Below are 14978 nucleotides of genomic sequence, written 5' to 3' on the forward strand. Positions count from 1 at the left end.
TCTCAGGCAAACAAGCCCAAGAATCTAAGTCTCCTTAGTCTACATCTCCTTGGAAGCCATAATCATTGTAACGACAATGATGTAACGATAAGTTGTAGCCTCAATTTGAAAGAAACGGTGTTCTCAGTTCTGTCTCATAAATGAAACCCGCTTGCCCAGCCTGGGAGGGAGGGAGGAGTAAGAGACAGGAACAGAGGGAGAGAGGAAGACTAAAAGGTTCCCATACAGGTGAAAACTTCATGATTCTAACGTGTGCAGAAAATAATAGTATGCTGGTCAATGTTTACCAACTGGCTGTCCAGGGCAGGAAGTTCTGATCAGGCCAAGTTTGCCAGTTTCCTGGTGCAGACACTCCCACCATGGTCAATCTCAGTCAACGTAACACCAACTAGCTTACAAGAGTCCTGAAAATTTAGCAGCTTCTTGTCAGCCAGTTTGAGGTGGCTCCAGCGCTTCTCTGTCTGAAAGTGAGTCAAAATGCCCAGCACGGATGTGCTGCACGAAGTTGATTAGCTGTAAGTTCTGTTCTGACACTGTTATTTGAAGAAAGGGGCATATAGTCAAAAGTAGCCTCAAATGCCCCTTACTTAGCCATTAAGAGTCCAAGCACAACCTGCACAGTGATTTCTTATGTGAGAACACAATACTAAGAGTGCAACAAAAAGAAAATCTTTATGAGGCTATATGAGCACTCCAACCAGTCTACCATTTTCAGATAACAATCAAATCCCTGGAGGTGGAGATGGGTGGAGAATTCTAAAATGTTCCTGCTTGTCTACAATTTATTTCAGTTTTACAGAAAAAGCAGAGAACCCTATGATTTCACTGATATGTGGTATATAAACCAAAAACAACAAAAGAACAAGACAAACAAATGAGAAACAAAAACTCATAGACACAGACAGTAATTTAGTGGTTACCAGAGGGTAAGGGGGTGGGGGGTGGGTGATGAGGGTAAGGGGGATATATATGGTGATGGAAGGAGAACTGACTCTGGGTGGTGAACACACAATGGGATTTATAGATGATGTAATACAGAATTGTACACCTGAAATCTATGTAAATTTACTAACAATTGTCACCCCAATAAATTTAATTTAAAAATAAATAAATAAACAAATAAATAAATAAATATTTCAGTTTTAAATACTAAAACTCTATAACCTTAATTCCCATTAGCACGTGAACTAAGATGGTTTGTTGTAACAAACAATATAATGGCAAACCTGTGTTACTATAAGGAGTCAGAAGGTTTAGTACAGGGTTGAGCTCTTTAATTCTTGGGAAGCCAGGAAGTTAAATGTATGGTGCAACCTTACAGTAATAAGTTAAATTTGACCTAGCACTTTCTATGTGCCAAGACCTCCCTTTATCCCTCCAACAACTCTCAGGAGTCGAGTCATCTTCCTTTACAAATGAGAAAATGGAGTCAGAGACATTAAATAGCTTGCCCAAGCTCACTAGCTGCCTCTTCGTATAGAGAGATGGCAATCAGTGTCAAAACAACAAAAAACTATCTTTCATTAAAATCAATTACGCTGCATCACAGAATTCAGAAAGCATTTTTCATGCCTCTGTGGGACTTAACGCAATGCCCCAGCAGGCAGAGCAGAGACAACTGTCCCTGTGTGACAGACGGAGAAGCTGAGGTTCTGGTGCACGAAGGGTCTGGCCCACTGAGCAGAGAACTGAAAACAAAAAAGGCCGAGTCTAGACTCAGACCCAGTTTTTCCACTCTTAGGTTCACTCTTTTCTCCTGGCCACAGCTGCCATACACGTTTTTCGAGTAAGGAAAGTCCCTTATTGGAAAAGGGGAATGAAACCATGATCCAATTATATAATTTTATTAATACTGTAGGTCTTAAAAGTCAATGAGAAAGAAAATTTGTGTTTTTAGAGAATCAAATTGATTAAAGCCCTCAGATTTCGCAGAACTTTCTAAGCCCATTAAAAACATACAGGGACAACAAGCCTAAATACTGGCCCGTACTCAAAACAAGGATGATCTGCGAAAAAAGACTCCGGTCGCACATAAAAATGATGGACATTCTTGGCATCATTAGGGACAAGCTTTAACAGGCCTGTGCAGCTGGCCCGGGGTCTCAAGCCGTTACTGCGGAAGAAGCAACCTCAGCCTTGTCCCCACTCTGCACCTCTGATCATGAGCCCGTCCCTGCACTTGGGCCAACCTAACACGCTGGCCTTCACCGTTCAGGTACGTGAATAAGAACGTACTCTCCCAAAAAATTAAAAATAAACTTGAAATTCAAACCCAACATTCATTAAAACACATTTAAATCCATGGCACTATTGTTGTTTTAGTCTCTGTATACTTATCTTATTTCATGAGCACCATAATATTGTGTGAATTTGTTTTCCTGCTCATGAAGAGGTTTACAGCATCTCAAAGAAGTTAAAATACTAGGCCAGAACCACACTGGTGATGGGCCCTCAAGTCCGAGTTTACAAAAATTGGCAGGGTGGGGGGAGGGAGGGAACATCCTAGCTGCCAGGACACTGGGAGCCAGGAGGAGGTGGAACGCATAGGTTAATCTCTTTGGCTTGGCCATAGTGCAGGGCACCGGGTGTGGACACATGGGCATGAGCAGCCGGAAACCTGAGCAATGCAGCAAGATGCTTTAGAGTGGACCCACTGACATGACAGTCACAAATGCCTGGCCAAAGCTTGGGGACTCCAAATCAAAAGGTTTCAATGGAAAGACAGAGAACAGCAAGGCTTAGATAAGCAATTGTTACTTAATAAAATATTACATACACTATAACTCTATGGAGAACAGTGTAGAAGATAAGAGAACAGGTTGCGCAGATAAACATGGGTTTAAAATTCCACTTCAGCCCCCCCACTAGCTATGTGACCTTGGGAATGCTACTTAATATCTCAGAGTCTATTTCCTCATCTGCAGGAACAATAGACCTGTTGTAAATTGGACGCAGTAAAGCAGGTGACATGCTGGGCCCATGGCAACTGCTCTGGGAATGACAGAGATGATGTTTTGCTCTTTGATATTTTGCTTCCAGTTGGTAAGAAGTGCTTAACTAGTTCGTGGTTACTTATGCCGAATATTAAAGAGCTGCATTTTCTACAAGGGACCTTCCTTGGGTTCTTAGTTCATTTAATCTTTCTTTTAAAGCGACCTGGAGCTCTCTTGACAAAGTGCCACGTTCCCAACTCCAGAATCGCTCTCCAGCCCGCAGAGATCATGGCCAAGCCTCTGAGGCTGTACCCACACGGCTCCAACATAAGGACACAGGAGGAACACTTCCGTGGCTGCTGCTCTCAGACATCACGCCAGCAAACCAAGCAAATGCAGCCCTGGGTGGAAGCATCAGCTCAGGGTGCTGTGAAAGCAATGTGGCTGAAGTCATGAAGTCCTAACTACCTTTTCCTTCACACTGCATTGCTACAACATTTCATTCATTCTTCCTATTCCATTCTACAGAGCCTCCAACATTTACATTTTCACTTCATCTAATTACCTCTAGAAAAAAATACTGAAATTCTAAGCAATCCCCATTTTTTCCACAGGTGATCAAACTGAAATGCGTTCCAAATAAGACAAAAATAGAGTCAAATGGAGGGTGGAGGTGGGGGTCGGGGATCAATTATGAAAGTTAAAAGAGAAAAAAAAGCTGAAAAACGTCAGAAGCAATGAGTCAAAGGAAAGCCTGACAGAGGCACAGGGCACACAGCTCGCTCACCCCTAACGGAGGAAGCCCTTCAACGACGTTCTTCTTCCCCGAGAGGAGGTCTGACACCGGCCTCTTCCTCAGCGAGTCCCTCCGGGCTCGGTACCTGCCCGACGTGGTGAGGTCGGACTCGGACATGGAGGGCGTCAGCAGCCCGTCCCTCCGGGGCCGCTGGGCCTCCAGCAGCATGTGCAGGGGGCTGCCCTCCCTCGCCCTCCGCTCTGCCTCCGTGACGTGGGGCTTGGGCTCCAGGATGTGCAGCGCGCCCACGGCCGGTGTGCCGGGGGCGCAGGAGCAGCCGCCGCGGGGCTCACGTGGCCGCGGGGACAGCCCCGCACTCGCCCGGCGCGCCTCCTCCCCCTCGTCCTCCTCCTCACTGCTGTGTATCAGCATCGTGGCCTCGGACAGAGACTTGTGATGACTGTACCTCGGGCCTTCCTGCTCGTCTGTGTCTCCGCGTTTTGTTCTCTCCATGAAGACACTTGGCTGGGAGCCTGCGGCCATCGCCCGCGGGGCCACGTCTGCGGCCGAGGCCGACAGGGTCCTCTCCTTGAGCCGCAGGCCTTCAAAGCCGTGCGTGAGGCCGGCCATCTCCACGCTGCTCCGCTTCTGCGCGGGGGCGAGCCGGGCCGCCGTGAGCGGCTCGCTGACCTCCTGCAGGGAGTGCGCCACCGGCAGGCTGTCCTCCTGGAACGTCTGCACCGAGTGGTGGACGCGCCTGGTGATGAGATCCGGGTTGCTGCTGCTGCTGTACAGGTGGCGCGACAGGTCGGGCGTGCTGTTGGCCGGCCGCGGGCACGGGTAGGGCGGCGGCGGGCGGTACACCTGCGTTTTCATGATGTTTGGGGCTGGGTAGTCCTGGGCCTGCAGCTGCACGTTGGTCAGCTCGGGCACGCTGACCGCACCCACCACCGGCCGCCGCTCCGCCGGGTAGGGGTAAGGAGACTGGCTGTGGAAACTGTAATTCAGCGTGAACGGGTAGTGCGCCGCCTGCGGGGAGGGCAGCAGGGCGTGCTCCCGGATCTCGGGCTGGCTGTACACCAGCGCGTCCGGCCGGCTGTACGCGTACGAGTTGCCGATGCTGAGGTTTCGGAGCGAGTGGCTCTGCCTCGGCGCGTGCGCCATCCCTCGGTGGAGCTGCTTCATCACCGTCTCGTAATCCGGCGTCGGGCGGTACGACGGGGGGACCAGGGCGCTGTGCCGGTGGGACGGCACGTAGTCGGGCCTCAGGACGTCGCTCCCGGTGATGCTCGGGTTGGAGGACATGGGGGAGGGCTGCAGGTAGGGCTGAGCGTTATTTAAGGAATTAGTGCTGTGCGCACTGTAGACACTGCCGTTTCGGATCCGACCACTGAGGTCCGCCTGGGCTCGATCCAAACTCGTCTGAGAGTGACAATAGTATCCATTCTGGTTGGTCACAAAGAGGTTATCTGGAGGGAAAAAGAAAAAACAACATAACATTTAAAATGTATTTTAAAACGAGATTTTTAAAATGTATTAAATTGGACTGGACCAATTACTCCAAATATTGAGACAGGTCCTGAAGGATGATGACACTTGCAATGTCGCCTATGAAAATCCACGCTGAAATGACCTGCTTTCCCCGCACACGCTGAGTGACCCTCAGCAGGTCATTTCCTGGAGTCTCGGCTTCCTCATCCAAAGAATGGCAATGGCTCCACCTACTGCAACGGTGGTATTCAGGACTTGGCACCCAATAAAGATCAACCAAATCTAAGTCCAATAGTAAGAGCACAGGTGTGTCACAAAACACTGTCTTTTTCTGAAAGTCAAAAAGATGTGTTTCACTAGAGACAAAAGAGACCTTCCGGGACTCTCAGGAGCTGAGGGCAGAGACGCTGCTTTCTCCTCCTGGTGGGGATGTGGCCTCGCTGCCGCTGAGCACTTCAAGCACCAACTAGCTGTAAATCCCTAAGTGGGGTTGTCTGTGTAAGTTCTTCCAGAATGAACATAAAAGGATAACAGTTCAGCAGGATCTGAGCTTCTCTGGGTCCAACAGCGTCACCAGTAGCTGTCCACCTCACTAGGGGTCCAGAAGCCAAGGAGGTTTAAGTGACAAGTGATTACCAAAGTGAATACTCCCCAGTCTGGTGTGTGGACTTCATTCTGGTGGCACACAGCCATGAAGAAACAGGACTCAAACGCAGTGTCCTGCTCTTCCTGCCGATACACAGGGCTTCCTTATCCCTAGAGTTTTGCGATGTCTGGAACACACGCAAACTCCGAGTCCCTGGAGTCCCCTCTTCTCACTGCCTGCACAGCTCAGGTCCTCACTGCAGCCTGTCTGGACTAGCACACGCCACACCCACAGGACCACCCTGCCTCCAGGCTCTTCTGGGCACCCTACAAACCATCCATTTGTGCCCCCAAATGTGTAAGACACTATGTTAAGAACTGATGGGGAGAAAATGACTGGAATCAGGCAAATAAAAGGGGGAAGGTATGTACAAAAATCACCATAATTCAAGGAAGTGTTACAATTTAAGGAGACAAGTATTGCAGGAGCCCAGAGGAGGGAAGGGTCCCTTTGAACTTGGGCTGGGTTGATGAGGACAGGGAAGAGAAGATCAAGAACCACCTCACAGAAGATATGGCATAGTAGGTGGGGGAGGTGTGGGGGAGGCCAGCCCAGCTTTCATCAGCAGCCTCCTTACCTCTGAGATCAGGCATAGCCATGTGACTAGTTATGGTCAAGGGAAAGTGAGCAGAGAGTTGACAGCCAGTTTTCATGCTCCCTTCCCCCTGCCACCCTGACCAACAACATTCCATATGGAAGAGGCTCCCGCAGGCTGAACCCCTGAGGTAGGCTGACATGGAGCAGGATCCTCCTGCCAGTGCATGATAGACAGATAACCTGAGCAAGAAGCAACTTGTACCGTGTAAGCCACTGCAAGTTTAGCACTGTTTGTTCCCACAGCACAACCCAGCCTATCCTGACTGGATGGAAGCATGTAGGCAGGTGGGATAGGGGCATTCTGGGTGAGCAGCAAGGGCAAAGCCGGAGACCACTCCTAGAAGGCACGCTCGCTTTGGCTGGAGTATCAGGTGCTAGAAAGGAGTAAGAGAACAGTGGGAAATAAGATTGCAGCAGTAACATGAGGGAATATTGTGGAGAGCGCTGAATACCAGGCAGGGAATGGCCGTCAGGTAGATGAGATGAGCCTGGCATCTCTCGGTATGTCAGATGAACCGGGGAGGGTGGAGATTGAAGAAACCAACTCCTGTGACGCAATAGCTAGTGAAAGCTTAGTTTGAAAAAAAACAAAGACTGCTCTGCATGGATCAGTAGCAGAGGGGTAGGAGGAGGGCATATGGAACAGATGTTATATGAAGTCGGGGGCAATACGATTTGTAACTGACTGGAAGTTGAGGGCAAAAAAAGAAAAATTACATGCAGTTTGGAATCCAAGGAGCCAGGAGAGTGACTTCATCAAAAAGATGAAAGAACATGAGAAAAGGGACAGACTTATAGAGTGAAGAGCTCCAATTTAATATTTCAATCAATGGTCCACCAGCTGTGATAGCTGATAATATTTACTGTGTGCCTACCACATGCCAGGCACTCCACTGAGGGCTTTACATGCTGTCGCTCCCAGTGGGGAATATAGATTTGATAGCCATCCTTGCTGAAGTCTGAAATGTGGGTGAGCCTGGGGTGGAAGCCTGCACAGGGAGGGAAGGTGGCCAGGGACAAGCCTCAGAGCAGTGAACAACACTGATAGTGCAGGAGGAGCAGGCAGAGCCCGCACACTGCAAAGAGATTTTTCAACAAGGAGACAAGGCTGCAGTGTGATGGTAAGGAGGATGGGGGGGGGGGGGTGCTGCAGACCTGCAAGAGGGCAGCTTGAACAGAGTAGCAAAGGTGGAAGAAGTAAATGGATAACCAGAGGCAGCACACAGGTATTACTCTCAGAAGTGGGGTAAAAGAAGAAAGAAAAAAGAATCATTCAAACCATAGATGGAAGAGAGGCGAGGAAAAAGTATCAGCATGTTTGTAGACTCAGGAAAACAAATAAGTAGGAAGGAAGCACTAACAACACAGAGAGAAGAGCCTTTTCCCAGAAGTGAGAGGGCATGGTGTTGCAAAACCAGTAAGAGCAGGTGCCATGAGGAGAGGATAGTGAAGGTGAAAAATATCCCAAGGTAGACATTCTCAGAATCCACACCCCACTGCACTGCTCCCCTACTGCCCACCTCGCTGCATGGAAATTCTCATCTTTACCATAAGACCTGGCACATATAGTCACAACCCATCTCTGGGCGCTTCACATGTCACTTCCTACCAGTTCCCTATGTGAGCCCACTAGACCACTTTACTCTCTGAACCCCTTCCTCATTCTGTGCCACGGCATTCACCACCCCCCAAAACTAGGAGCAGCAATCCCAATCAGCAATCCTCTCTCTCTCTACCTGTTGAAACCCACCCATCTTCCGAGGTCCAGAAAGCCCTTCTCCATCTCCCCAGCCTGATGAGAGTGATTTTTCTATCGAACGACACAGGAATTGCTTGCTCTCGCTCATCAAAACAATCACATTCTCTTTGTATTTAAGTTATTTGTGTAATTGTCTTATACCCCACTATTAAATTCTAAGCTTCTTAACATGTAGAATGACTTCTCTGCATAAATCTCCTTGGCCTTTATACTACAACCTTGTAAACAGAGTAGAGAGTAAATGTCTCTTAAACGAATGCTTGAGATTCAGCTTTGGAAGCGGTATCTTAAATACAGCTCCTTACACTAATCAAGTGAAAAATAAAAGTAAATAAACAAAAATAAAATATTTAAACCTTTACAATGCGAAGGTCTCAGGCAGGGAGAAATCAAAATGAACCTGGGATATCTTGTGCAGGAAAATAAGGAAGCACTCAAAGATTAATGGGGGGATATTAACAGGACATAATAGGAACCATCTTGAAGAAGCACCAATGGACCAAATTCGGGATCATGTGAGCATCAAAATTTAACACATATGATCCAGCAATTCCTCTTCTGGGTGTTTAACCCCCCAAAATATGAAAACACTATTTCATAAAGATGACTGCAGCACTATAAACATGGAAACAACCTAAGTGTCTATCAATGGATAAATGGATCAAGAAGACGTGTGCATGGGCCGGTCCAGTGGCTCAGGCGGTTGGAGCTCCGTGCTCCTAACTCCGAAGGCTGCCAGTTCGATTGCCACATGGGCCAGTGGGCTCTCAACCACAAGGTTGCCAGTTTGATTCCTCGAGTACCACAAGGGACGGTGGGCTGCACGACCCCTACAACTAAAACTGAACACGACACCTTGACCTGAGCTGCCTCCTGGATGGCTCAGTTGGTTGGAGCGTGTCCTCTCAACCACAAGGTTACCGGTTCAACTCCCGCAAGGGATGGTGGGCTGTGCCCCCTGCAACTAGCAACAGCAACTGGACCTGGAGCTGAACTGTGCCCTCCACAACTAAGATTGAAAGGACAACAACTTGAAGCTGAACGGCACCCTCCACAACTAAGATTGAAAGGACAACAACTTGACTTGGAATAAAGTCCTGGAAGTTCACACTGTTCCCCAATAAAGTCCTGTTCCCCTTCCCCAATAAAATCTTTAAAAAAAAGAAGAAGATGCGTGCATGCATGCATACACAGAATGGAATACTACTCAAGCATGAAAAGGATGAAATATTACTATTTGTGGCAACATGGATGGATCTTGAGGGTATTATATAAGTGAAATAAGTCAGTCAGGAAAGGACAAACACTATGATTTCACTCACATGTGGAATATAAAACAAAAAAGTAACAAATGAACTAAAAACAAAAACAACGCATAGATACTGATAGCAGAATAGTGATTTTTATAGGGGCGGGGGTTGGGTTAGGACAAGTAGGTAAAATGGGTCAAATATGTGGTAACAAAAAGACTTTGGATGGTGGGCATGCAATAGAGTATACAGATATTGAATTATAATGTTGTATACCTGATATTTATATAATGTTATTAACCAATTTTACCTTAATAACTTTAATCTTTAAAAAAAATTAATACAGTAGATCCTCTTACCCATAGTTTCACTTTCTGCAGTTTCATTTACGGATCAACCATTGTCCGAAAATATTAAATGAAAAATTCCAGATGTTTTGAGAGAGAGAAAGACCACATTCACATAACTTTTACTATGGTATATTGTTATAATTGTTCTATTATCAGTTATTGTATTAATCTTTGCTGTACCTAACTTGTAAATTAAACTTTATCATAGGTATGTATGTATAGGAAAAAGCATAGTATACACAGGATTCGGTACTACTCGCTGTTTCAGGCATCCACTGGGGGTCTTGGAACATATGCCCCATGGATAAAGGAGGACTACTGTACTGCAGATTTTCTACACATGTCCAAGAAATTCAATATAATGGCGGCTTAGTGTATGAATCCAGGGTGGCTAAAATCATGACAATTTTGGATATAACTTCAGCCAAAAATTATCCTGGTTGGGGAAGGGGGTTGAGATCTCCAAATCATCATAATTTATTCAAACAATTTTGAAAGGCATTTGAGAAACAGTATACCTTACCTTGGGAAGAAGTGTATGGCTCTGTATAATGTCCGTTATAATGCAGCTGGGATTGGGGAGGCATCACATAGGGTTGGGGTTTAGGCTAAGAATTGGAAAGTTGGAAACGGGGTTAAAACACATTGCCTACGTAATATATGTAAAGTAATTTATTGCTGGCTTCCTTCCCTCCATTAAAAAACTTCTAAAGGAGTCAAATATATTATACATGAAATGTAAATATGAAGCCCCTATAGCTCTGACTGATCTGTCATTGTCAGTGTTTTCCAGAATGGCAATGCCAAGCCCTAGGCACTGATATCAGACAGCAGACAGCACAAGAAAACAAGCTGTATCCAAAAAGTTAAAAGCAAGAAGGAACAGACTCAAATTTCCTGAATTCTTATATAAATAATTGAATTTAAGAAGCTTATATGTAGTATATTTAATGTTATTGGGAAAAATTGTCTAATATTTTAAATATCTACTAACTTCTGATTACTCTTGGCTAATAGTCAAAAATTGTAATATTAGATTGGACCTAATATTTAAATATGTCATATAATAATATGATAAGTATTATATATGTTATATAAATATTGGGCTTAACCTATGAAAAAAAATCACCATTTTTTTGGTCAAAAACAAATACCAACACTCTTTTGTAGTTCAAACTAAAATTTAACACTACCAAAAGCCTATCTTATTAAGAAAGATGACATCACTAAAATAAACACAGCTATCATAGTTTTCCTTTTTTCTTACCAGAGACATCCTTGAAGAAGACCGCCTCCTAATTGGGTTCACTGTGATGGTCTGAGTTTGCCTATAAAACAAGGCATGTCTTTGAGAACGCGCACACACACACACACACACACACACAATATCTTTCTAATTCTACCAAAATAAATTAATAAGAGGTTAAAATGATAAATCTTCTAGTGTGAAAAGGACAAACTAACCCAATCATAAATTTGAGAAAATGGAGAAGATTCTCTGTCCTTAGGTGGGGCCTCGGCCCTTTCCTGCTGCCCAGTTCCCTCTGACAATGTTTCAAGGGTTTGAGCCTCCTCATGGAACATCAGAGGGCTCGGCAGGGGTAACTTTCCCTGGTCCATCCAGGTATACCTCTGGAGTGACCATAAGAGGGGGAAAGAGGCGAGGCTAGACCAAATGTATCCCAGGGGAAGCGAGATTCCGAGCAATGCGTCTCTCCTGTAGCCTGGGTCAGCACTGACCCCCTCCATGAACAGTCCTGTGGGGTGGCATCAACTGCCAGCCCAAAACCCTGCAGCAACGGGGACGGGCTTTAACTAAAAGTCTGTGAACCACAGACTACAAACATAATGAAGAGATAAATGTATAACTTTGGTTACTTAAGAATCTGTATTTCCTCTAAGGAGCTAAGTTAGGGAAAAACAAAAAAGTCAAAAAATTGGTTCAGTGGGCGTGTGGTAAACCCATTCACTTTACTTTGAAGAAACTTTTCTCTGATTAATTTCATATGTACTTTTTAAAAAGCAGTGAGAATATTAAGGAGTGATGACTGACATTTATCGCAAGTTCCATCTTTAAATAAAATTAGGTCAAAAAGGAATAAACAGAAAAGCCCATTTGTAATTCTATCATTTTTAAACAGAGGCAGGCATTTTTCTGTCTTTGTGTGTGGAGAGTTTTATCACAAGTAAGATCTAGGAACCTAAACACAGGATTCTTGGCTTCGTTGAAGCCACATAATTTTGTCAAAGCACTTTTAAACAGCCCTTTACCACCTGTTCCTGGGCTCAGGAGCTCATGTGACATGTAGTTACCGATTACAAAAATATTTTGTGACCTTTGGTTATAGTGTCCTAAGGACTAATTACTAGAAAATCCATAATCACAAAATAAACCCTCACTCCATTTAATCAGCAAATTTTCCATAATATCAAGCCTCATGTCTCATAAATTAACATTATTTCTTAGCATTCTAACAACTAATATATTCAAAACTTGAATATTAGCTTATTTTTACAAGATTTTTGAGATAAAAGAAAATTAGTGCTTATTAAGCACTTAACGTCAGGTGACTACAATTGCTTTTACTAATTGGCTTTTTTAAATTAAATGCTTTAATAATCTTTTCAATCTCATTGGAATGTATTAAGGTTGCTGATGAATAGCTATCTCTTTCCCAAAGGATGTTCCATTCTGCAATATTAGGTCATTCAATAAAATGGATGTTAAACCCATTAAGACTCCAAAAATATCTGTATCAATTAGTAAAATAGTATATGTATTGGTAAAGGAGGAGGCCTCCTTAGTGAAACCATTCAGGAGGGTGTGTCTGGGCTTTTGTTTAAACACTCCTTAACCGCACGTTAATATATTCCTAAAATCAGTATCCGGAATTTGAAGACACTGCCCTTCATAGCCTTGAAATTTACTTTGCCTTTGTTCATTCTCCATTGTCAGGGCTAGGTTTAGGCAAACTGGTCCTTTGAAGTTTATATTTAGTCCAGAGACTCACTAAATGGACTGAACTTTTAGAGTACTTTGCATTCAGAATTCAGAAATGGGGAGAAAGGATTGCTGAGAGAATCCTCCAGCATATCCAGAGTGGCCCAGACTGCAGCGAAAATAAATATACATGTGGTAAACACAAAACCCAATAACTACCACACGGGCTATCTATGCTGGCACCCTTGTCAGCAGCACCCAGTATGGAGGCGACAAGAAAACGAGTACATCTTCCTCTTGCCAAACTGTCTGACAGAGTCAGGCTCACCATCAATCAGTTCTAACATTCTAACCTTCTCTTTCTTCTTGCCAATGTTCTTGTAAATGCAATTTACTGTGAGATCAGCTATCCCCAACTTAGACACAAGAGAAAATGAGGTGACGGTTGGTTGTGTTTTCCAGACTTTTGGGGCAGTTACTACGAGGATGGGTGCTGCTAAAATGAGACAGGTAAAGAATTCTTAGGGGGGCAAAAATCACAGGAATGTGTGCACTGGAGAAGACAAAATGAGAAGAGGCTGCAAGCCCAAGTTAAAAAAAAAAAGATAGTGCTAAAGACTGAGCATAATTAGCTCGGGGAATCGGAACACCAACCCCTGAAGGAGGCTGGTTATTACCTGATTTTACAGATGAGAAAACTGATACCTGGATTAAGTAAATTACTCTTGGTCACATGGGAAATAAGCAGCAGAACCGGCATTTGAACCAGGCAGGTCTGTCAGCTTCCTGAGCACAGGTGCCTAACAATTGACTATTTGTCTGACCCCTCTCCCCCACCCCAACTGACTTGTAAGCTCCACGGAGGCAAGAAGACAGACACACCATGGCATCTCAAGGAAGCCCTCAAATGTTTGTTGAACAAATAACATAGGGAGGGAGGACTGAAGTTGATGCTTATTACTACGCATTTCCAGTTAAGCTCATGTTTCTAAGAGTTGTCTGAATTTTGCTTTGTGAGCTTCCTTTCTTATATACTTCTGGCTAGTGCAGAGGAATGAGATTTTAATGAACAAAAAATGTGTTGGAGGGTGACAATACCTAAAGAGATGAGTCTGCTCATCTAAGCAGACTTCCCTCTAAGGGACAGAGGTTATTCTACCTTCTTCCAGGCCTCCTCAAAGCTGGCGGTTGGCCTAGGAGTGGGGTGACCCTATCCCCTTCCCCCAGGCAGTCTCCAGATCACAAAAGCCTCCAGAACAGAGGTGGACACCCGCTGCTGTGTTCACTGATAGACCTACACTGCAGGGGACACACTGACCCTGTCGCTGTGCTCAGCGACTGAAATCCAACTTCCCCTCTAGAGACACCATTGAAACCTCTATCACTTGGCCTTGCATGGAGCAGGGTACCATCTTCCCTTCCCCTCCAGAGAACCTTCTCAGGATGCCTTTTCTCTCCCAAGCTTTTCCTCCTATAAATCTGAGCGGCTGATTATGGCATGACCGGTTCTGGGGTCTGGGGTGGGGGAGAGGGGATTGAAAGAAGTCACTGACCTAAGAGATTGACGTTATCTCGTTTAATTACTAATCCAACCCTAAAGGAATATTAAGGTCCTATTGTCCCATTTTACACATTAAAAAGCAAAGAGATTGTTGTTATCTAACATTTTTAAGGCTTCAATGACATAAGATGATTCTGTTACCTAAAGTACCCTGTTTAAAAGTGGAGGGGGGAGGCCAGACATGATGGATCACGCGGTTCTATAAATTCTAAAACACAGTGACGTGGGTCAAGGTTAGGTGAATCTCATAAGGCCATCTCGAACACCATAATATTATATATCAGACCTGAAGGGTGAGCAAGGGGACACTCAAGGAGCTAAGTTTTCCTTTCTATGCAAACAGACTCCATCTCCTGAGCCACCAGTGACCACAGACTGAACCAGACGTCCAGTTCCAGGCCTGCTGCAGCTTCATTAAATGCCCACCACACTGAGTGTACCCATTCGGACCATGAGAACAAGTCTACCAATACTTCAGAATCATTACGATATTAAATGTGACTGAACAGTCTACGCTGGGAGCCTTAAAAGGAATGACTATAAAAATTAAGTTATTTTCTGCTTTATTGCCCATCTTTTAATAAAGCTAAGAATTCATTTACTTCACCTGGGGAGCAAGTGCTCACAATGAAATATATTCATTTCCCACAGTATAAAGTGGATGTCGACCATTACAAATAATTATATACAAATAGTTCATGGACACGGACTTCC

The 14978-nt window shown here is 44.8% G+C and overlaps 1 protein-coding gene across 3 annotated transcripts in view; it reads right to left on the bottom strand.

The window, feature by feature from the left end:
• The window catches only part of PTPN21 (protein tyrosine phosphatase non-receptor type 21), a 68159-nt gene that overhangs the window by 9235 nt on the left and 43946 nt on the right, over positions 1-14978 (bottom strand). For all 3 annotated transcript variants that reach the window (XM_081047336.1, XM_081047335.1, XM_081047337.1), the window contains 3 exons: positions 11030-11090; positions 10286-10370; positions 3721-5138 (listed from right to left, as the gene is read on the bottom strand). In XM_081047336.1, the coding sequence (XP_080903462.1) occupies positions 3721-5138; positions 10286-10370; positions 11030-11090 (1564 nt within the window). The remainder of the gene's footprint in view (positions 1-3720; positions 5139-10285; positions 10371-11029; positions 11091-14978) is intronic.

This window comes from Rhinolophus hipposideros, assembly GCF_964194185.1.
Source record: "Rhinolophus hipposideros genome assembly, chromosome: 5".
NCBI classification, from domain to species: domain Eukaryota; kingdom Metazoa; phylum Chordata; class Mammalia; order Chiroptera; family Rhinolophidae; genus Rhinolophus; species Rhinolophus hipposideros.